General features: G+C 31.6%; 1 protein-coding gene across 1 annotated transcript in view; it reads left to right on the top strand.

Moving 5' to 3' along the window:
- The window catches only part of LOC106103451, a 144,602-nt gene that overhangs the window by 68,141 nt on the left and 51,607 nt on the right, over positions 1 to 24,854 (top strand). Inside the window, exons 2-3 of the mRNA XM_013283231.1 lie at positions 4,926 to 4,979; positions 13,219 to 13,248. Of these exons, the coding sequence (XP_013138685.1) occupies positions 4,926 to 4,979; positions 13,219 to 13,248 (84 nt within the window). The remainder of the gene's footprint in view (positions 1 to 4,925; positions 4,980 to 13,218; positions 13,249 to 24,854) is intronic.

Here is a 24,854-nt window from a genome sequence, read left to right as displayed (position 1 = left end):
GTTGCATGTTACAAAAATTACTACTGCAACAGTAACGTAAATATCGAGATATTCTTACGCTTTCTAATGTAAAGTGACATGGAAAATAAAATTGCTTTAGATGTAGAGTTTGTTTAACTTTATTTGTTGGTATAAAAAACAAAGACAATCTATAAAATAAAACAATAGACAACTATTCTTTATTTAAACCAACAACTCGATATGAACAATACGATATAATGAACTTAACATACTTTGTATGCGACTGTATTTATATTCAAATAAAAATATGACTATGTTTTATTACTGTTTAGTGGGTTAGAATATACTAGTAATAGTGAAAAGTTATTAACTTACACAATACGTAACTTATTAATAATTGTAAATATTGCTTGAAGTCAATGATAAAGATTTTACTCGATTCTTAAGTACACTTGTTATCTTACATGTTTATGTAAATGCAAAACTTACAAAGCCTGTGTCCATGTACAATGCAAAACAAAACTCCATACTTTCTTTACGTTTTACTATTACAGACTAGTATTAATTACTATATATACAATAACTACAGACCGACAGACAAACTGTTAAATGCGATTTTCGTTATCAGCAATGCAAATAAATCTTCCCGAAATCTGGAATGTTTCTTTTGATAGTACAAACAGACACTCAAATTTTATTATATGTATAAATAGTAAAATATCGAGTAAGTGTTTAAAATGATGTAACTCTAATACATGACAGCAGGAAGTAACTTTGTTATAACATATTAAAATAACAAATAAAAACATATTGTATGGTTCTTGTTAAAAAACATATAGTACTTTGTAATCTTCATTAACAGTATAATATGGTACAGTCACGATCATAATAATCATAACATTATTTGTCGGAATAACTTTTGCGCAAAAACCATTTTTAATTTTTTTGATGAAAAAAAAAAATAAGAGCCTTATTCACTAAATTTTTTTTGGTATTCATTCCCACCAAAATAATTACATTTGAATGGCGATTACCGATTAATTCTTGTATACTTGATTTTTTTTAATTTGAAGTCCATAAAAACCTAGACAATTTCTTATTCCAAATATATCTTTACACTAAAAACTAAATGAAAAACTCTATCAATCGAATTTCTTTAACAGTGTATTGTGTTTATACTTTTTATCTAAGTATAAAATACAATTGCTTATCAAGTTGTAAGAAGTATACAATTGCTTGTCTAAACATAGCTAGTAAATCTATATTAATATAATAAAGCGTAAACACAAACAACTTTGCGTAGGATGTCAGCAATCACAGCATATTTTCGAATAATTCTATCTTAAACAAAAAGCCCTATACTTACGACATATATTTTTACGCTATTAAACTTGGGGATAAATAAATTGGAAAAAAAGAACTTCATGTTGGAAAGGAACCATAAATTACAAGTTGCCAACATCAAGGAAGCAAGGTTGCCATGGTTTGTCATTGTATCATGTTATTTTGATATTTGCAATTGATAATTTGACACATGTAAACAATAAAATAAATTTTTCACAATTATATGGGGATGAAGTGTGGTAATACAGTGGTAGTGCCCGCTTTAACATCTTAGCACTGCAGGGCCGGCACGCCCGGTGTAATACCACGACCACACAGAAGACAGGCGTGAAATGGAAGCAATTCCGTGTTTCGTCTGATGAGTGTGGTGCCGGAGGCCTAATTTGAGTCCCTTTTTCTTTACCACCCTTTTCTTATAAGGAGATATTGGGAAGAGGAAGTGGATTTAACGGAGGAGGAAATACATAGGAAGGGGAGATATCCTCTTTATGTGCGTCTCCTCATCTGTCGGATAAGGGTAGGCAAAGCATCTGCAATTGCGGATGTCTATGGGCAGCGGTCGCTTCGCCATTTTGGCGGATTCAGGTGGCCGCTTGCTCGTTTGCCACTTTATATTATAAAAAAAAATGAAGTCGCACGAGAACAGCTGGTTACTTGCTAAAAGGCCCAATCCGCTGAGGGAGAGCTATAAACAAGAAATAGAATAGAATAGAACTTGATAAAATTTGTTGGGAGGTATTTTGTTAAATTTAGCATCCTTTTGTCGATGTCTGTACCTCGTACTGTAGTTCTAAAGTACTTAAATAATTAACGATTGAGTTTCACAAGCGTACTCTAATCGTCTTAGTTGACTAGTATACAATACGTGAGCGATTCAACAATCAACATTTTTTAGCTTCCTTACATTATATGAATTGTAGAATCACTCTTAAAGAATGACAAACGGTCCATGACTGTCAGGTGAGGTTCTTCACCCCGGAATATGATGAGAAAAAGTATTCACTGATATCACTGTCGTTCATTTCTAATGCGTATTTAAAAAAATCGCAAAAATTTAATTGTATCTTAATTACAAGAAACAGTTATAATGACAGAAGTAAACTACAGTATGATTTCTTTTTCTAACTTCACACTAATGAAGAATACTATATATATAATAACGTTGGAGTGTCTGTAATATCAAAAGAAAAAATCCAGATTTAGGGAAGATAATGTATTTGAGTTGCTAATAACGAGTAAAGCGTTTAATTTGTCTTTATCTGTCTGTACGTCTGTCTGTCTGTCTGTCTGTCTCTCTGCCTGTCTGTCTGTCCGTAAACCGCGTTTGTTCCGGGTAATCTCCGATACGGCTATGCCGATTTCGACAGGACTTTTACTGAAGGGTAGCTGACATAGACGAGGTTATTACACGCTACTTTTTTTTCTTGATATTGCGTGGACGAAGTCGCGGGCAACATCTATTAAGAATTTAATAGGGATAGAAATTAAGACACATACAAAACTTGAATCAGGTGGTAAATATGTAAACAATACATATAGTAAAGCATTTGTTTTATATGAAACAAGAACACGATATAAAAAGTAACTTAATTATAGACGATGTCACGTGTAACAGTTAGTCATAATATTATATTCAATAGCACGGGATAGTATGACTAGGAATCGCAACCACACGACGCATAGTCCCGCTATCCGCATACCGACATTCAAACGAAGCTTGAGATATCAAACTATCTACTCTAGTAAAACAAATCATCCTGTATACATCAGTAATTTCGTAACATAGTTTGTATTAGACTTGTACAGTGGGCGTAAAAACGTCAACTTCCATACAAATATTGTCGATGGTGTTACGAATACGTTCTTATAACTGTTACGTAAATATTCGTGATAGAATAGACCCTCTGTACAGCAAATCGGAATACGAAGGGTTAGGAAGTTTTTGATACTCTATTCCTTTAACAATATTACCAAGTATCATACAAGATACGAGTACTATTTTAGCATAGTATGATAAACGTTGTTAGAGTAGTTTTCCCCGTCTTTACCTTGGCCCTTTATAATGGATCATTATTTCGTGGCATAATAAATTTTCCTCCAAACAACCTTTCATTAATTTCCGGGATCTAACACACGGAGTTTTGTCCTCATGAGTCATTTGTATGTCTTTTACAATAGAATGACTATTATAAGTTAATTGTTATTTTTTAAAATCCATATCAGCATAATATTATATCTATAACTAATAACAGTTTTAACTTTTTCCAATACATTTGATATTGTAAAATAATATTACATTCAGTTTCTTTTGTTATAAAATATTAGATATTATCAATATCTTGTTTCTATGACGTCACGGGCAATTTTACAACGTACAAGTGATTACATTTTTACAAGTAAACTTTTTAATACAGAATAACAAGAATATTTTTTTTTATTATATAAGGTGGCAAACGAGCAAGTGGCCACCTGAATCCATCGCAATGGAAAGCGACCTCTGCCCATAGACATCCGCAATCGCAGATGCGTTGCCTACCCTTAATTAACGGGGGAGAAGACGCACATATAGAGGACATTTCCCCTTCCTATGCATCTCCTCCACCGTCAAATCCACTTTTCTAAAGGAAAGGGACTAAAATTAGGCCTCCGGCACCACACTCATCAGATGAAACTCGGAATTGCTTCCACTTCACGCCTGTGTTATGTATCTAGGAGAATGACTTATAAAAGTACTGTTTTTAATGTCAGTCTCTCCCTTGTCCAAGACTAGAACATTAGCCTCTGACGCTCACCATCAATAGCTTTTATCTGCCTACTGTTGGATATAGGCATTCGCCGAGAACAGAACGCCCATGCCGTGAAGTTAATATAAAAGTGCTAAATATAGTATCTTGTATCTTGTTTAGTTCAACTGCCATTTGCACTAAAAAAACAATAAACACAGCGGGTGTCGGTTCGAGGCATTTTAATAACATTTTTTCGGTAGCAAAAGCCCGGCTAGATGACCATGCCTCAATCCGACACGCACCGCCGCTCGCGGCCTCTACTCGTTATGACAGAAATTTACAATTACATAATCTACAGATAAACATTAATGACATTTTGTCATTGTGCTTTGGTATTTTAAAAATGCGATTGCGAACAATGTTGATTGTTACTGAGTCATTTGTACCTTGCAATTATACGGCTAATTTAAATTGGCCTGTCAGTCTCGTTTTTTTATCTCAATTTAACACTGTATATGTCTTACAAAGCAATACCTTTCAAACGACGTAGGTTAGTCCCTTGTTGCTTGTTGCTTGTTGCGACAAAAGTTCAAACACTGTAATGTTTTAACAAAATTGCATGATCATGTTAACGTTTTAAAGTGACAGAAAAGGATACCATTTAAAAATTCATAAATGTAGAATAAAATTATTTATTTCCTCAAACGAAGTTAAAATATCAACTAACAGTCGTCTACGCAAGATTCTATTTGGATGGATTTTAGAAATACAAAATCATTAATGAGAAATGTTTCTTTCAAGTTCTGTTGTAATGTACGATAAGCTAGTTTGTTATGAAATTATTTATTAAAAAAGATTAAGAATAAAAAAGTAATTTCCTTTTTCTTGTTGCAGCAATGTCGGCCGATGGGTCGACGACAGATATCAATGGGCTGCTCAACGACACCGGTGAGTAAAAGTATTATCTTCATAATTGTTTGTTTATTTTATCAACTCATATCCACCTTAATTAACTCTAAATAAAATACAACCTTTCTTTGAAAGAAGCACAGCACTGTAGCTATTTAAAAATCCAATTCACCCTGTAAATCATGTCGTATTGTGCCGATTAATATTTTTTTACAATACAGTTCATAAAAAAAAACATTCACAGTTACAATTATGTAGATGCAAAGATAATTTTGATTTGTTGTATAAAATAACATACCATCTATACATAATTGCTATGTAATTGATTTTGTTAAAAGCGCCATCTATATTACATGTGCTAAAATATGTTAGTTTGTTTAATGTATTACAAATATTGTACAAGATGGCGCTGTATTTCGTTTTGTGTCTGAACACCAACATTGAATATTTTTCCAAGAGATGTCGCTGTATACATGTTACTGTGTGGCATCAACAATTTACGATATTAAATACTAGATGGCGCTACATGTAGGAAAACAAAGCAAACGTAGTGTTTGAATTATCATCGTATTAAGATTTAAAAAATGAGTTGTGAATAATAATGTAAAAATATTTTTTATATTATTCATCGAGCCAAAGTAGTAATTTATAAGTAACATTTTTTTCTAATCCATATTGAAATGGTGAGTTTTAGAGGAATATTTTTACCTAATTTAAATTATTTTCACTAACCGTAGTAAGCAATTTGTACATTGTTACATTCTTAAAATATTAACAATTAAATTCACATACGTCATATTTTCTTTTGAAACATTTATGCCTTAAGTCCTTGTCATTGGAAAACATTGTTTATGTGGTCTTAAGGTTGGACGCAAGAAACCCTGTCCGAAAATCCAGTTAGGTAATACATTGCGTAATATCATTACAGACAGTACATTGCGTCAGAACGACGCTGACGCCCTCGCTATGGAATACTATGACTGCTTCAAGTTGCTATATCTAACGGTGTAATCTACATGTGATGAATGAATAGTTGTAAATCAACCCATCACTTATAATTTACGCACCATAGTTTCTTAGTATTGTTCACGTTCAGAACAGCATTTCGAATTGAAAACTTTCTGTACATATACCGAGTAATAGACAAACCTTAAAAGACGGTTTTATTATGTTATTTATATGTAATTAAGTTTATAATGTTTTTTACATTGACTTTTTATAATGTTAATCTCTTGTTTTTCATCAATTATGTTAACGGTAAAGGTAAAGAACCGGACGCTAGGGGAAAATCTGAAGAATAAATGCGATTATCGTTGCCATTTACAAGACTATTTTGAAGTAAGTGGACAGCGTCCGTGTTGTAGGACGTATTATTATGCAAGGTTTTCTCTTATAATTAACAGTGACTTAAAATGGAGTTCAAACCCTGTCCTCGAAAACGGATAATATAAACAAAATACAATCGTATGACGGTTGTGTCAGAATTTGTTAAGAAAGTTAAAGTTGGTACTAACGCTAAGATATTTTAAAACTTAATTTTAGGATTATCTCGATGTAAGATTAAAATTTTATTTTTAATTGGTTTCTTAGTATGTTTATTGCCGTATGAGTCACATATTGTTTGAGATGACGTGGGATTTGTAGTTTTTTAAAGTCAAGTTTGACGAATGGCTACTACTACTTTTCATCATAAATTATGACATTTATGAGCACTGACGCAGTATGATCTCATCGGTTTCGCGAATCTACGTAATTTTTTTACGTAATTAAGCTACGGTAAGCGTGCGAAATTTTTAACGAGTTCCAAGTTTTTAAGTAGAAGCTGTTTACGACATTCGTCATTAGTTTGGAAAATTTGTTATTGTTTATTGCGTATTTTTAATTCTAGAATATTGTGGTTGTTTAAAATTTGTCTCTACTTCTTATTTCCTTAAAGTTTTTGTTTTTTTGACAATTTCATTAACAATACAATTATGTTGTACCTTTATTCATAAAGAGTGTTAGCTCCAAATTTGTGTTTTTTGAGTTTTTATCATAAACGACATTATTTTCATGAGAAAACGACTAATTCAACTTACGTAACAAAAGAATAAAAAGAAGAATAGGACAACGTCTTACTCTCTCATCTCAAATATGTCAAACTCAAACAAACTTCAAACGCAATTTCCCAAAAAACATACATTTTTTGTTGATTCTTTTTATAAATAAATATGCGATGTAATTTCTGTTGCGAATTTTAAAGTAACTAAAACGTAAGAACATCTCTTAATTAACAATGAGTCTTAAACAAAATATACTGAGTAGAACAGTATAGTAAATTAGCAACACACGTCAGTCCGATGTTGTTTCAAACAGAAGCACGTATATCCCGAACTGTAGTGTTGTTATAGAAACAAGAGGATTTATTACATTTATTGTAAAACAGTAACACACCTTGTTTTCAATACTTTGAACGTGCTATTTATTAGTAACTAGCTTTCGCCTGCGATTCAGTCTGCGTGGAAAAAAACAAAAGTGAGTAGCCTATGTGTTCTTCCAGACTTATCAATACCAAATTTCATAGAAAACCGTTCAGCTGTTTTGGCTACAAACTCTAACAAACATCCATCCATCTAAACTTTCGCATTTATAATACTAGTAAGATTACAATTAGATTTAAAAGGTGAAGTAGTTTTTACACAGTGTATTATCAGTGCAAGGCTCGACCTGACCGCGAACAAAGTTAACTAATACTCGCCCTCAAGATGGACCCTCGTTGGGTCTGAAACTAGTCGGTGCCGTCACTGAAGGATAAAACGTGAAATGAGCCGTCTTTAATTTTCGCTTATGATAATGTCTCAGAATAGTTTAAACAATTTAACAGGGAATTATAGTAGACGCAATAAGAACGTATTATTTCTACTGCCGTATAAATAATATTATTTAACCGATCGTAATGCGGCTCATGTTACATCATCGATGTGACATTGAAAATATGTCTTTAACTTGCATGTTAAAAATAACCGCATTGTAACATCGACTTGTCAATGTTTGCTCGTAATGAGAATGAACATAGGTTTAGGTATTAAAAATCAAGTAAAAACATCCGATTATTTGAATTTAATTTTATAATAGACACGTCTAGAATTTCATAGATAAAGACCTGCAAAAGCTTTTTAAATAAATAAAATAATAAATAAATAAAACACTATTTATTGATCAGAAAAAAATTAAAAGAACACAACTTACAATTATTAATGAAATAAAAATAAAGATACAAACTCTTGGTCAAAAGGAAAAGGCTCAGCTGATGCGGCCTCCAGCTTGTCACTGAAGGCCGCGCTGGTTTTCAGCCTCCCCTAAACTACTATAACATGGTTCAGTTTATGATACAGGGGGCAGTTGAGGTATAATATAAGCCATCATTGCACTTATGTGTATGTGTGTGTGTGTTGCTATGTGTATGTGAATGTATTCGTGCATTGTTGCGTAGGCTTGTGTGCGTTTTTTAGTATTTGTAATTACATGGAAAGAAAAACAGAAGAGAAACAGACAATCTTTTTGATTTATAAAAAACCATGTAGACTCCTTGTCGTCAGGATTTCCGTAACTATAGCAACCACAATGACGTAAGTATTTGTACTACGTTTGATTTATTATTATTTCATTGAACATTTTGTACGCTCGATTGCGTCAAACAATGGTTGGTATTGTTATGTTGTCAACCCAGACGTTGACGTCTGAAGGAACTAAAAGAATTACATTCGACATACACATGTAGTTATCCCTTTGTTTATAGGATAAGCGAAACTTTAAAACAAACCAGATATAAATTATACAAGATTAATTTAGTATGAAGGAAATATTTTCACTATTGTGTGAACGAAAGTATGATATCGAAAGTAGCTTCGCTTAGGAAAGGTTTCGAATGGAAATTTTATCTAATGTTCGGTACTTTTCCTTTTCTTTGATTTAGCCTTTAAAAGGTTTTGTTGGTATACCGTTAGTCATTTGTCCTCGCAACCGCAAACAACGAGATGTAACGATAAGACGTGCTGTAACCTTAGGAGACAAGACGTGCTTATGTCAAAGTGAGCACACACGATATTTCCTGTGTACAAAATGACATATTTTGCCTCCTAGAACTGATTGTAATGTTTTATTATGCTTCTGATTTTCTTACATCCACATTAACATCAGTTGGTTGTTAAACGATGTTTTATCTAACTTCACCGTAAATTGTAAAGTTTAGATAGATAAATGTTTGTTAGCGTTTGTAGCTTAAACTGCTGAACGGATCTCGAAAAACATTGACATAAATGCATAGCACAGTCTGGTATAACAACGATAGACTGCATTATTTTATTATGTTAGTAATTTTAAAAGAGAAGGGGACAAATCGGAGGGAACACAGAGGTGGTCAAAGACAATTCGCAACACCAGAGGAACTACAGAAGCGTTGCCGGCCTTTGATTCCACCTGGATAGAGTCACGGGCGAAAGCTACGAAGTGTAATTAAAAAAGAGTGCCCGTAATCCATTCGAAGTGTCTAAATTGAATATATTTATTTTCTTAGATGTTTTCCATGGTCATGTTTTTCCAAAGAACCTCGAAACAGTCAATGAACAAGATGTAAACAACGCAAACATAATGTTTATCAATTAGAATATTCCATTCTCGTTTTAAATTGTTTATTTGCATTTTAAACAGTTTCATGTTTTTCTCATGACGTATTTAATGATTTTAGCAGTCAATGTACTCAACATGGTAAGGCAAGTGCCTTATATCGAGTTAGTAATAGATTTTTTTACACTTAAATATAGAGTCAATTTTAAAGATGTAAATATTTTAAATGAAACAAAATAAAGGTGATAAATCTTTTGTCAATTGTTTTTCTTAAAAATACACATTTTTTGTTATTGATCCGTGAATGTTAGTTACAGTTGTGTTTTGATAAGTCAATGTGACGCGTCGAGATAGCATTGATCGGAGGAAGGTTCCATTCCAGCGTGATAACAGTAGATAGGAGAGTCAGGGGTCGACCGCTGGCTATATTAGTACGATAATATTATCGCGCCCCCTGCGGATCACTATATTGATAATCCGCGCCAAACACGTTATCAAATGTTCGTTAAACTTATGAAATACTGGGATATTGTTACATCATGATTACTATATTTAATAAGGGCATTAACCTCCTTTTATTACTGACTTGCTGAAAAAACTGGTGGTGTTGCGGATGTCCATGGGCGTCTTTGACCACCTCCGTGTTCTCGCTGGTTTGCTCGCCGAAAGCTCACCTATACCATACTTCTATACTAATATAATAAAGCGTAAACACACACTACTTCGTGGCGTAGGATGTCAGCAATCACAGCATAGTTTTAAATATTTTTTTTCTTTAATAAAAAGCCCTACACTTACAACACACTTTAGGCCAAATATTTTCACGCTAATCAACTTAGAGGATTAATAAATTGGAAGAAAACCTTCATGTGGGAAAGGGACTGTATACTAAAAGCAAATGAGAATTTGACAAATGTAGACAATTAAGTCAAGTTTTTATAATTTCATGCGGATGAAGCCGCACAGTAACAGCTAGTATGCTATAAAAGTGACAGAGTAATTTAAGTTCCCTCAAATTTTAATCTATTACTTTTGTACTGTATACTTGTATTTTTTACTTATAAACTAGCTTGTTAACCATTTGTAGTCTATAGTTTATAATATTGCTATGTTTCGAATTTACTCAATTACTTTTAGAAGATTTCACTATAAATACGTTCACGGTCAGAAATGTTTATAAATTGTTTAATTGGTACCAGTAACAACACGCTGAGTGTTAGTACATTTTGAGGTCGGAAACTATTTCTAATGAAATAAACCTTGAGTTAATTATTTTGTGTCCCCGTGTAATTAATACCAGTACATTTTTATTAATGGTCTTGTGAAAAAATGATTAAAACGAAAACTGCGTTGTAGTGTTGAAATGTTCTTGTTAATTAAATTAGCAACAGGAATTTAAACTTTTTATTTTAATAGATATTTCATTTTTATATAGAAATGATAGAGCCTACGATAATTTTTTTTTTTATAAATTTATAAAAATTCTAGCTGTCGCCAGCGACTTTGTCCTCGTGAAATGACTGTACTATGAGTAAGATTTTGTTTTGTTGTAGACACGGTTTTTATTTAATTTACATTTTTCATTTTAAATCTACCCAAAAAGGTTTCCGTTTTGACTATTTAACTGTGCGGTAATATCATTTGAATATTTACACCAAGTGACGTCATATATAGGACAGTATGGCGTGATGTAGATAATGTATTTGTCTCCAGTTAATCATATTTTATTTTGGTTGTAACTACGTCATCTATGGCCTCTTGGTATTGTAAACAAACGATTTTATCCGCATTAGTTGTCGTTGCGTTCTAGGTTGAGTTTTACAACTACGTATTTACAATTACTTTAATACGTCAAGAACAAGTTTCATATTTCTACTTTGTATTGAGTTTTATCTGTATTTATTTAGACTTCCGTATTCTAAGAGCAGGCGCGCCTTTGAATAAACTATCGTTCAAATGTTGTGTGATTGGCGATTGTTTTGAAATTCAACTGTTTAGTTGCACAACTAAAAATCGAATAGTGTACATTGTCATATAAGTTTAAAGCTAGATCTAACAGTTATGTGATAGTTTAGTTACGGGTGCGGACGCTCTAAGCTCTGACTTGATTAAGCTATTTTTATAAGAAATACATTTGAAAAATAAAATATTACATAAAAAGGTGCCTCATATTTTGATAGATTTAATTAAAGGAATGTTCTCAAATATAAACATCTTCACCTTGGTCTAGGTGGGATAGTCGTCAAGCGCTGGTTTTTGCAATTAAAAAAAACATGTAATAACATAAAATGTGCAAATTTTAACTCTTATTACTCCGATTAGGTTATTTTTTATATATAGCTTGAATAAATTATTACGTACTAACTGTTGCTCGCGAATTCGTCCGCGTGAAATTAAAAAAATAATAAAAACACCTAAATCCTAAATCCTATGTTACTCACAGGTAAATTACGTTTCTATCGGTGAAAGGATTTTCAAAATCGGACCAGTGGTTTTTGAGTTATTTCAATACATACAAAAATGCAAATCTTTCCTCTTTAAAACCCTGGTATACTAGATATAGAGAGGAAAAGAGACTTTTATCGAAATATAGGAGTTTTCGGTAAAATATTGTCCCTGATAACCGTTACTTTATGGATAATGAAAAATCTCATTTCCTGAAAGATACGAATTTATATAATACAGTGATAACATTGAAATAATTTCCTTATACTCTTTCCTTAACGATAATAATATGAAGTTTTATTGAATAGCCATAAAAAATATGTTTCCAAAGACGTAAGTCAATGATTTTTTGATATGAGACTAATAAAAAGTTACAATGACTTGGGTTTAAATTGTTTTTACTTTCTTGCTAGCGTTTTAAATCTATACTATTATAATAAAGCGTAAACACACACTTCTTTGTTGCTCATGATGTCAAAATTAAAGCATATTTTTGAATGATTCTTTTATTAATAAAAAGCCCTACACTTACGTCACGCTTTAGGCTGTATATTTTCACGCCATTAAACTAAGGGGGTAAATATTTTGGATAAAAACACTAATGTGGCAAAGAGACCATAAGTTGCTCCCAACATTAACGAAACAAGATTGCCAAGGTTGTCATGTCATGTCAGTTTGACATTTGCTATTGATAGTTTGACAAATGTAAACAATGAAATAAAATAATAATTTCATGCAGATGAAGTCGCACGGGAACAGCAAGTTTATTAATATTAGGAAACTACAATATGTTTAAAACCTATGTAAATACGTAGGGTTTGTTAGTCATTAGTATTTGTATTATGCAATGTCAATTCTTTACATTGTCATGTCACGTATGGATAATATTAAATGACGCGGGTCTGTTTGTTTCAATTTCCCATATCAACATGTTTGTATTTTTTTTGGTACAAGCGTCATTGTTATCTGACCTCAACCTTTTAAATGCACACTTAAAATGTATTATTTGCCTTAATATTTTATGAGGATAAAATTTACTAATTATCATATATTTATAAGGAAAATAGTCATTAGTGAATATACATTTTACCCCATAAATAGAGTTGTAGTAAATTTAAATGCTTTTTTTATTTTATTTTTAAATTATACGTTCGTTTTTTTTTGTTTTGAGCAAGCGAATTTGTTTTGTTTTTATTTTACTCACGTTTTTATTTTTTATTTATTTCAGAATCGGATCTCACCGGGCTATCGCATGTCGGTAAGTACGTCATATTTTTTAAAACAGAATCATCTGAATGTAGAATGAGTTAACGTCAACCTTCTCACTAATAATATTACATTGGAATTAAGGCCGAATATTCAAACGAATCTGAAAGGATTTGATTCGTAAGCAACTCTACAATCCGATAGCGTTTCAATATTCGACTATTAACCGATTCTGAATGAATCACATTTAAAATTTCTCTTCATGAGCAATAACAAAAGAAAATTGTATTAAAAATAATTTATTATGCAATTACAATAAAACAAAGTAATTGTCATAAATTGTTTTTTTTTTTAAGATAATGACAAAATCAAGGATGATGTCAATTGTCTATGGCCAGTTATTAAGATAATCACAGCCCTATTATCGATATCTATCGATAAAGTTATTATTACTAAATCTTAACAAATAATCATAAATATGATGAAATAAAAACAAATTCAGTTATTATCGACAACGTCGGGAAAATATTGTCGAATATAGATAATAAAATAAATGTTATACGCCGAATAAATTAAAAATGATTACCAAAAATGCTATTCCATTTTTATGAATGTAATTCAAATTACCTATTCTATTATTTTTTCCTTGAGTGAAATTTGATACGATAAAATTTTACAATTTACTACTTAATTTTAAAAACATGACGTCAGTTTATGATTATTTCCATAAACAAAAGTAAATCATCAATAACATGCGATAAATATTTTGTCACTAATCTTAATTTAAATCGAGTGATGAAACAGTAAGATTATGAACACACGATAATGTCAGCGTCAACATGTTTATCATACAAATATGTTTATTCCTAATAATATGCATTACGTATCTTATTTTATTATTACGTATTGAATTGCAGATAGCCCAATAAATAGAATTCCATTTAAATACGAGAGTTTGTAGTTGGATCTGAACTACTAACTATATTAATAAACTAATATAATAATTGCTAAACTATAGATGAATGGACGTTTGTTAGAGTTTAGAGAACAAATTTCGATGGCATAGATGTAGATATTATGGGAGAACACATAGGCTACTCACTTTTGTTTTTTAATTCCACGAAACGGGAGAAGGCTAGTTAACAATTATTATTTACAATTTTTTTTTTTATTTTAACTGGTTAATTTCTAAATATTATATTAGAATTTATAATATAGCTCGTGACTTTAACACTAAAGAAATGCATTCTAATCTTTTATTCATATAATTACGACAATGAAATAAATAATTGACGTAGACAGGTATTGACAGCTTCCGACATGTTCTACGCGAGCATTGGATTGTTATTGTTTGTATTTCATGCATTTGATTAGCCATGAGATAAACAACCATAGCGAAATTGTTTAGTTTGTTATGACGAAGTATTTCAATATTTAAAACAACAACTTACAAATATAAATAAATTAACTATATAAAAATTACAAAAGCCTAGGTTTCGTCATTTAATGCACTATATGTATCATCATTTTGATAATCATCATTCTTTATAACATACGGTCGCATACTGAAACGAATCATAAACACTACGTTTTATAAGCGCCACTTACAATCTAACAGATGTCAAAATTTTAATGGAATTTGGAGTTTAAGGCCTTATCATTTAAAATGCTGTTACATGTTTAAGGGTCTGTACCACCACTGCCTGAGAGCTCAGGTAGCTTAAAAATAACGGCACTGTCAGATAAAGTAACAAAATCAGATGTTTACATCACATAATTTACACGTTGGATTGTTATCAGACGATTTACAAGAATTTAGTAGGACTGACAATGGCGTTTAAATATTCGACAAATAGTCTCTTTGTAAATGACTCGCAACGAATCGTTAATATTGCATCTGTAATGTGAGGCTGCATAACAAGAACATTTATCAAATAAAATGTTCGCGGAGGGTGTAACTAATAAATTACAAAAGGAAATTTCCAGTCACACAATTGCATAGAAAATATTCCAGAGTACTATAGTATGTATGTTTCGAAGCTGAACAGCGAGCATGCGTTTCAATTAAGGCCTATAACCGTAATTGGCCGTGTAGTTGTTCGCAATGTGCGACAACGGAACACACAAAAAGTATAACTGCATATTGTGTTATAAAAATATCGTTGCATTTTTTCAACGTACTAATATGTAATTAGACAAACACAAATAAAATACACTTTTGTTTTCAAGATTCATCATCATCCACTTGCCCTTATCCCTTACGGAGGGTCGGCTATGTGCTGCTCTTCCATACATCTCTATCAGCCGGCATATCTGAATCCACTCCTTTCTTAAGCATATCCTCTTTCACACAATCCATCCATACTTTCTTCGGTCTTCCTCTACCTTTGTAGCCATCCACATTCAATCTTAACACTTTCTGGTTTATGTCCCCATCGTTTCGTTGCATAACATGTCCATACCACGCTAACCTTTTGCTTCTTAATTTCTCCACCACTGGCGCTACTTTCAAACTTCCTCTAATGTACACATTCTTAACTCTATCAGAATTTCAGGATTATAACCATAAAAGTCCAAACCTTCACCTTATTTTCTCCAAAAAAAAAATTCGTTTAAACCAGTTATAAAAAAAATCTAATTAATTTCACAATAAAGTTACACTGAATTACTTTAGCCCTTTACAGCGTAAATAGCCTTTCATTAAGAACCTGGAATCCTTTTTCCATTTTATTCTCATTGTAATTTATTAGCTGTTTTTTGTTTTAAATTAAGCCGCCATTTGTCATAATATTGTTTTATTAATTATCAAAATAAATTGCCTAATATCCGTCATCTGATTTAAGGAACGGTTTAACAATTCGATGTGTGGACAGGAAACAAACAGCATCTGGCAAACGTCCAACAAATTTAATACGGCTTTATTTACTAATATTTAAAACAATGGAAGTGATTATCATACTCCGACACAACAAAGAAGGATTAAAATAAACTCAAATGTAAATTCGGAACTAACAAAAAATATCAAGACGATTGCACTTGTACTGTAGACCTAGAAAGAGATGGTTTGCGTGAAAGGTGACATGAACAAGAAGACATGACTGAGATGACGTATGATAGATTTATGTGCAGGTTTGTCCTCCTGTTTGCTGCCGCGCCAACCATACGGGAGTATGATCAGGAGGAAGATGATGATGGTTCTACTTGTACTGCGTATAATTCTTATTTTTACAAGTTCCAATAAAATTTCTATATATATGTACTTCTTCTGGATCTAGATACAATTGGAAAATGTGGAATCCAATTTGTGGAGATAAGAATCTTTAATCAATATAGTTAACTGTCGTTTTTAATACCTATTACATCGAAACTGAAGGTAAAATCTTAAAAAATTCAAGTATGTGACGTCTGTAAGCACTAGTCCTAACCCTAAATACTTTGGAGACGTGAGAGAAATAGCTTTAACTATTACCACGTCAATGAGAGAAATTAAAAGGCGTAACAAAATTTTAATGCGTACGTTAAAAATATGGTAAACCCATTATCATTTGATTGTTTTCAAGTCTTATTGCAATCATTTCTGCGAAGGCGCAATCTTGTTTTGTTTGTGGAGACTATTTTTGTTTTTCTGAGACGTAGTACGTTGTTTTGGCGGATTGAAGCTGTCCAGAGAGTGTTAAATTGAACATAGAGTAATTACGTTGCAAATTTATTTTTTACCGTTGTTTTTGGTTTTGTTTATACACTATAAAATATTGTTTTATATAGAAGGAATAATTAAAGTAAAAATTAATTTTAATATGTTTTAGTATTTGTATTATGCAGTCACCTTCATGTGTGATTCAGTGAACATTTTGTATATTAACCAGCGCAATGAAACCAGGAACAAACATTAATTACACGTGTTACACAATCAATATGTTATGTTGTCAGACATAACATTGCAATTGTTAAATTGCGCAATATACGATAAATTACATTGCAATTAATACGATTGTTAAGATTAATTGTTGAAGAATATAAAGTCTCTGTAAGTAAAATACTCTGTGATGGGTAACAATTAAAATCAACTGGATTATTTGTGTAAGGCGAAAAAAGATCGGGCGAAATGTGCGCAGTAACCTCGCGGTGCGGCATTGAAGAATGTTTATCGAATAAATTTATTACATCACTAGATAAAGATTAACTACATTATCTACAAAGTTTCTATGTTAAGACTGTGTTTTGTTTTTTATCAATTGATAACTTTATAGTCAAACACTGAAACGAATTTTAAACACTTCGTGAGCGCCGCTAAGATGACAGACGTCAAAATTTTAATGGAATTTTGAGTTAAAATGTGGCCTAATCATTTAAGACGCTATTACATATTTAAGTATCGTTTCAGTATAAGGCCGTTGATACTGTAATTCCCCTCAATTTGTTTTGGAATATTCTATGGAAAAGTACTTATTAGAATACGATTATAAAATAAAGATAAAGCTATTGAGATACAATATGTTTGTATCGGTTTATTCATATAACTGGACTTTTCATTCATTATTATCTAGCCTTATACAAGTCTATTACTTGCGTGATTATTTTATATTATGCTTGTAAACAAATTAATACGGAATCAAAACAAAACATTATTTTACAAATGTTAAAGCATGAATCTATATTTTTTGCAATTAAAGTATGCACATATAGTTTATTTTAATTAGTGTTCGTATATGTAACCTTAAAATAAGGCACTAAGTCAACGTTTATATCTTATCTTAAAGGACGGCACTGTTTAGATTTTCTATCACATGTTCTATTTCACTTTTCAGTGACACTGTAACGATCATTAAAAAAATGATGCTATGTAAATTTAAGAAGAAATTTAGCATACTCCGTTTTCACCCGTTACTGTAATTACAGATTGTAGATACACCTAGCCAACTAATCTTACTAATGCTAGCTTGTAGCCTAAACGGCTGAACGGATTTCGATGAAATTTGGTATAGATGTAGAGGATAGTCTGGAAGAAAACATAGACTACGACTTATGTTTTTTCTTCCACGGGGACGGACTCAAAAACTAGTATTTTAATAATTTTAGGATAGTACACTGATAATCTTGTTGTTTTGAGGCAATTTTAATTTACAGTTTTTAGTAATTGATTTATGACGTCATAGAAACAATATCTGCGTGGAAAACACAAAGCAATAACTTGAAACGACAGTTCACGGCTTCTTTGAAGAACAAATTTCATTATAGAAAAACTTCCACTAAACATGGAAATGTTTTGAATCCAATCGCCAGTAATACCATGACATGAAACTCGTGTAGTTCTTTTGTGGAAACGCTAAATGTATTACAAATTTATTTAAAGTAAAATAAGCATTTAAGTTTCGTGACCAATATGGTTTTTGTTCTATGTATTGAACATTTAGTTATGCCAGCAAACCATTTTATCTTCACTATTGTGAAACTGGCATAGATAACGTTTTTCTTAAAAGAACCGACGTCATAATCCAACGGAAACATTAACGTTGGTAATATGTATCTATCAATCAATTCCATTGTTTTACCAACGGTTTAGAATTTTCTATTTCAAGAAATATTTGTTTCGTATCAAGCGTTCTTTGAAAATTAGTAATAACGTATCAAATTTCAGATCTCGTGGTATGTAAAATTTAGAATTAAAGTAAAATAATTCTTTTCAATAGACAAACCTTTTTTGTTAAGAGGGGGAATGTGTGGAAAGACACACAGGGTATGTGGGACTCTCTCCACATCCCTGCCCAAGAGGGAAGAAACGTCTAGCCTACCCACTAAACCCCCTCTGGTTCCCTCGACTTCACCGTTCACTGGGGCATGGGCACATGTTAATCTTCATCACACACCCAGATGGTGATGGTTGGATGGACCTCCTTAACAACCGTTCAGTCAATAGACAAAACCTAACACAACCCTTGAAACGATTAGAATAAAAATATAATTAAGGATTGAAATTTCCTAGACTTGAATCCAATCTTGCAAATAGATAACAAGTCCAAGAACTCTAGTTCTTAAGTGTAATAACATAAAATTATGAACAGGAAAATTAAGATTGGATTATAACTTTCTTGAAACTGGTTTGATATATTAAGATACGGAATTAAAGACTAGTTTATCATAAACTAAAAGGAATATGATATCTGTTATCCATATAATTGATGCTAAAATTTCTAGAACTTAACAAGAAGTAGACTGAGCTATACGAGTGTCAATTTTCACTTATAATAACTATCGCTGACTTAACGTTTGGGGATACGTAACTAGATGGCGTTAGTGTAACTTTTATTAAAAACTGCGTTGTGTCTGAGCGTTGGATTTAAATTCTTAAACACGGATTCTTTTAACGAAGTTTTGTCGATTTCCTTTGAACCTTACTTAGTAAGTGGTAAAGGGTAATATATAGTAGACCTTGTATTTCATACTATGCAGATAAACGTTCAATAAATATGGGCCAATGCCGACGGAATAAGAATGTTAAAATCGTAATAATTTTAATCGAACGCTTGTCTAGCCTTCACTTTGCAGGCCGGATTTAAAAGTCTATACTATTCATTAAAATAAATCAAAAATATATCTTAGATTGGTATAACATTGGACTTAAAATTAGAAATAGAATTCTTGGGCTATATTGCTCAAATAATATGGTAATTGTAATCTGGTAACACTCGTATTAAAAGACCGTTGACGCCGATCAAATTTCGATCGCTAGTTTAAAATAGATCGGTTAAAAAAATCTTGTGACGTAGTGATTGGAGCGTGGGTGACTGATTTCATTTCACAATGTCATAAGTTGGGGTTACCATATGGTTTTGTAAAAAAAAGATATGTTACATGATTAAAAATACTTTCAATACGAAATTTAACAGCTGCCGCGTGAACCGTTAGTTAAAAACGGTATATCATTTCATTTATTGTTAATTTTGACATTACAATTGTTGGGTAGCCTGTATAGCACTATGTAAGTAGTTCAAGACCAAATATCAAATCTGTTGTGTGTAATTTTGAGAATCTCTGATGAGATACATATGATACAGATAAATTTATCTGAAGCATAATTAAATATTTATTTTGACTGTATCAAGATTTTATGTAGGCTATTGAACTATTTTATATGAATTGAAATGTTAAACCTATTTTTGTGTACAAGACTATAAGGCGTTCAATGACGTTACGCTACTACACTATATAAAAACGACTCTTATTCCGTCGTCACAAGTGTTCAATTACTATTTTCGGAAGTTTTCCCGCGTAATTTGCGCATTAATTTCAAAATGATGGCGCATTGCGTCGTAGCGAAACATGATAGTGACGTACGCGTGTGATGTTGACGAATCCAAATTTTTTGTATGCATAATGCAAAAAATATTATACAATTGATTGTATATAGCGAGAGATGGGTAAACTTCAAATCCAGTCATCCTAGATCCAATTGCTAAAGTCAAGGCATCCTATAAACAAACAATTCTTACTCAAATTGATAGCTAGATACTTACAGATTTGTTTGATGATCCAGTAATGGGGATGTTTCCTAATGTTACAAATCCAAATAAAGTTATGTTTAATATTTTAAAGACAGCATTTTATAACCTATAATAACATTTAGAGACCTTGAATGTTTGTCTCAAATTAAATATAAATTAAAAACGCTGCAATATTTTTTACCCTCCATTACTCGATCTCAAACACCAATGACGTCACTTTCTTGCATATAACATGGCAGTGTGACCAACTTCAGTGAATGTCAGTGCATTTTGTAGTTATATTTTTTCTAAATGATTGTAATAATTGAGTTTGCGTGTTTTATATTATGAGGACTCCATTATTGAGTGTTTTTATAATTACGACATAAATTATGAGCAAAACATTTTATGAATATTACAAAAGAAAAATATATCAAAATTCATAAGAGTAGCTTATAGTACAATTTAATTTATACCTGGTCACACTGGTGTAGGACGCAGTCACTGTTTACACACAAACATAATCTTCCACGAGAAGCAACAAGTGTAATTAATACGTTAAAAGTATCACCTGTTCATTTTGGTTTTTTCATTTTTATCTCCATTACTAAAAACAACTTTAGACAACAAAGATTTACGAGTATTATCAATCAATGGTTCTTTCAAATTGACAGTGACAGGCCGTGACGCGAGGTTCGTATGCAAAGAAGTGACGTCATGGGACGTTTTGGGGGGAAATGAAAGAGTTGTTTTTATTTACGTGTTTTTTTATTGAAATAATGAGTATTATATTTTATACTATTTTTTTTCGTGTTCATACATGGTTTATCTACAAAATAAAGGCTATTCCAAAAATTAGGAAACATCCCCATTGCAACAAAAATTAGATTTTTTCATGAGGGCCTGAAACTTAGCAAAGGCATTATGTATAGCACGTTTTTAAGAGAGAACTGAAGTTAAAGTTAGTTGTATATGCGTCATTTTTGTTTATTGTTTATATAGACTTGGTTAAGTCATGCATATTTTAAAAAGTACCATGGCAACTAAACTCCTGATAAAATCTATTTAAATTTTGATTAAATCCTACCGTAATAAATCGCATTTGCTGTACTTTAGTATTCACTGTAATAAGCAATTATTATAACTTGAGGCACGTGTGGTATTCAGAATCAATACACATGGAAATAGTTAAGAATTATTCATACAAGAAACTAATTGTAGAAACGTTAATAAAAAAAAAATCAATACGATTTGTTATAAATTATATGCACATACAAGACCAATATATTGTAATATCCTAAAATCTAAGTTTACTTGTTTTTGCTGTTAGTTTCTTAAGGATCCTGAGACAAAGAGATAATGTTTTTCTATTGTATGACAAGACTGAAGTCAGACGTAAGATATAAGACTGAAGTCTTTGTCATTGCATAACAAGTACACAAGAAGTCTCCAATATTACGCAGAAACGTGATTGTATCACGTGTCTCATTAGATATTCAACTCGGCCGATACTAGAATATATTTCTTCTTCATACTAATCGATAATACCACTTGATGGCTACGACACGATCAGTTGTATTTGAGACCTTGATCGTCACTAGGTTTTCCATACGAACCTGTTTTATTCTAGGGACTGGCATATTTGACAATAATTATATTTGAATAACAAGTTTTAAGCAATTTTTATTGATTCATTTTTATCTTGGAATTAAATGTTACATGGTAAAATTGATTTGACGTCTTGAGAATGTCTTAAGAGGTGACGAGAGCAGAAAACACGTTACTTTGAAATATGGACATGGTTTCCATCGAACTTTACAATTATAAATTTTAATTTATCGTTAAGAAACTATTTTATCTAAAATTTGAACTCTCAAGAAGAGCAGATATGTATTAGGTATTTTTAATTTAAAACTATTAATGTAGAATATTTTTTTCAATTTCAACATGATTTAGCAACTAAGTAACCCTTCATATCTACCTAAGTAATAAATTCTCATACACATTTTCATGCATCACCACCACCATTTTTGGTTCAACATCCTTTGGAAAGTTAGATTTCTTGTTTCAATTGTGGTCACCCTAGCCAGCAAACCTTGGCACGGTCCGACATCACAGCGCGACGTTGTTACTACCGATACGTGTATTAGTATTGAGAAACGAAGGACGGGACGACAGCATTGAACTTGACCTCACTTGAATATTTTAAGCCTCATGTTTTTCATACTTAAGTGATATCGATCACCTGACTACATACAATATAATTTAACATTTTTTTACTTGTGGTTCTCGGACTTTTTTTTATTTTAGATTAATCACAGAAGATAATAAGAAAAATCGATCAGACTTTTGGTAGTAAGTACTATATACAGCATTTATCAGTAAATTTGAATCTGTTAGTGATGTTCCTTTGCTTACGTCAGTAATGTTATGACGAGGTAAAATTTACGAGCATTCTCACTCTGTAGCTAAATAGGTTATTGGCTTATAATTGGGCACCTAATGATGTATGGAATCTGTATAACATAGACAGAATTTAGTGAAATTTCCAGAAAACAGCTGCACCCATTTCTAATAGATTAAGAGTCACGTTCTAAATCAGCGAACATCGAATACAAATCCAAATATACTCAATTTTCTAAGATGAATGTCTTAACCGAACAGGAACTAATGGCTCGATTAATTATTTAATGTGAGATTCGAATAAGTTAATGATATTTGTATAGCACCAATACTAAATTATCTTGATTTATTCCTTGATGGCATTATATGGATATCTTTATTGTTATACTAGCTTTCGCCCGCGACTCCCTCCGCGTGAATATAATAAACAAAGGTAAGTAGCCTATGTGTTCTTCCAGTTTATGTTTTACATCTGTGCTAAACTCTAACAAACATCCATCCATCCATCTAAATTTTTGCATTTATCATATTAGTTAGATTTTTAACACACTCTGTATAGCCAAAGCATATAATGTAAATTCAATTATCATAAGTAAAGACATAAATCAATATAAAATAGTCCTAAAAACACGGATCCTTATAAAAATTTTATTCAAGAATTTTAATTGAGATAACATCGAAACTAATGAAAAGCAAGACTGTAGATTCCGAGAGCAATAAAACAAATTAATAATTTTCGTATTACATCTAAAACACTATTCATGTAAAATTGAATTTATAACCGTTTAGAATGTTTGTGACAACCGAGGTTTAGGGATTGACACACGATCAGATGAAAGTTTATTTCGATCGTATTAACCAAGCGTTGACCCAGAGCTGTCTCGTCTGGCGAATGCGTGACGCAATAATGGACCTTCGTAGTTAATTGTTGTTTATATAGATTGATATGCGTTAAAATCAGGTCTTTATGAGCTAATTTCTTATAGCAAGTTCTCGTTGGATACTTGAGTTTAATGTATTTACAGTTGCATTAGTTACAAGAATACTTAGATCCTGGTTTAAACTATTCAAAAATAAAATTGTTTGAAGGAAAAGATATTTTTTTAAATTACCAGAGGTAAATACTAGTTTTCCGTTATGTCTATACTTAAAATTATCATGTACTAGCTTTCTCCCGCGGCTTCGCCTGTGTGGAATAAAAACAAAGTGAGTACCCTATATGTTATTCCAGACTGTCCTCTACATCTATACCAAATTACATCGAAATCCGTTTAGCTGTTTAGACTACAAACTCTAACAAACATCCATCCATCTATCCATCCATGCATCTAAACTTTCGCATTTATTTTATTAGTATGAGAATAATATAATGTTAGTATGAAGTATGACATTGTAATGTTTTTTTATAAATGATTTTGTATCAAAACTTATTTGTACTTTTCCATAGGTTTAGTTAGTAGAACACGTCCTTGCTATTTTTGTGTCAATCTGATAATATTATCGATGATACCGGTTTTTTTTCATTATTTACCTTAAATTATTTATAGATGTTTTCAATTTTTTTAGCTGAAATGTTTTCAGGGTATTCCCGCTATCTTATTGCATGTGCAGATATTTTAGTTACCTATCAATACTATTCCTAGTATCGATGTTTTCGTGTATCCAAAACAATTTCATTACATTGTGGTGTTTTTAAAGATTTTTCCGGTTAAATTATTTTCAGGTGTGAAATAAATTTTAAAGAATTGTTTGGAATAACATTTTTTATGTATGA

This window comes from Papilio polytes, unplaced genomic scaffold (assembly GCF_000836215.1).
Source record: "Papilio polytes unplaced genomic scaffold, Ppol_1.0 DF823731.1, whole genome shotgun sequence".
Taxonomy (NCBI): domain Eukaryota; kingdom Metazoa; phylum Arthropoda; class Insecta; order Lepidoptera; family Papilionidae; genus Papilio; species Papilio polytes.
This window is presented reverse-complemented; position numbering and strand designations above follow the sequence as displayed.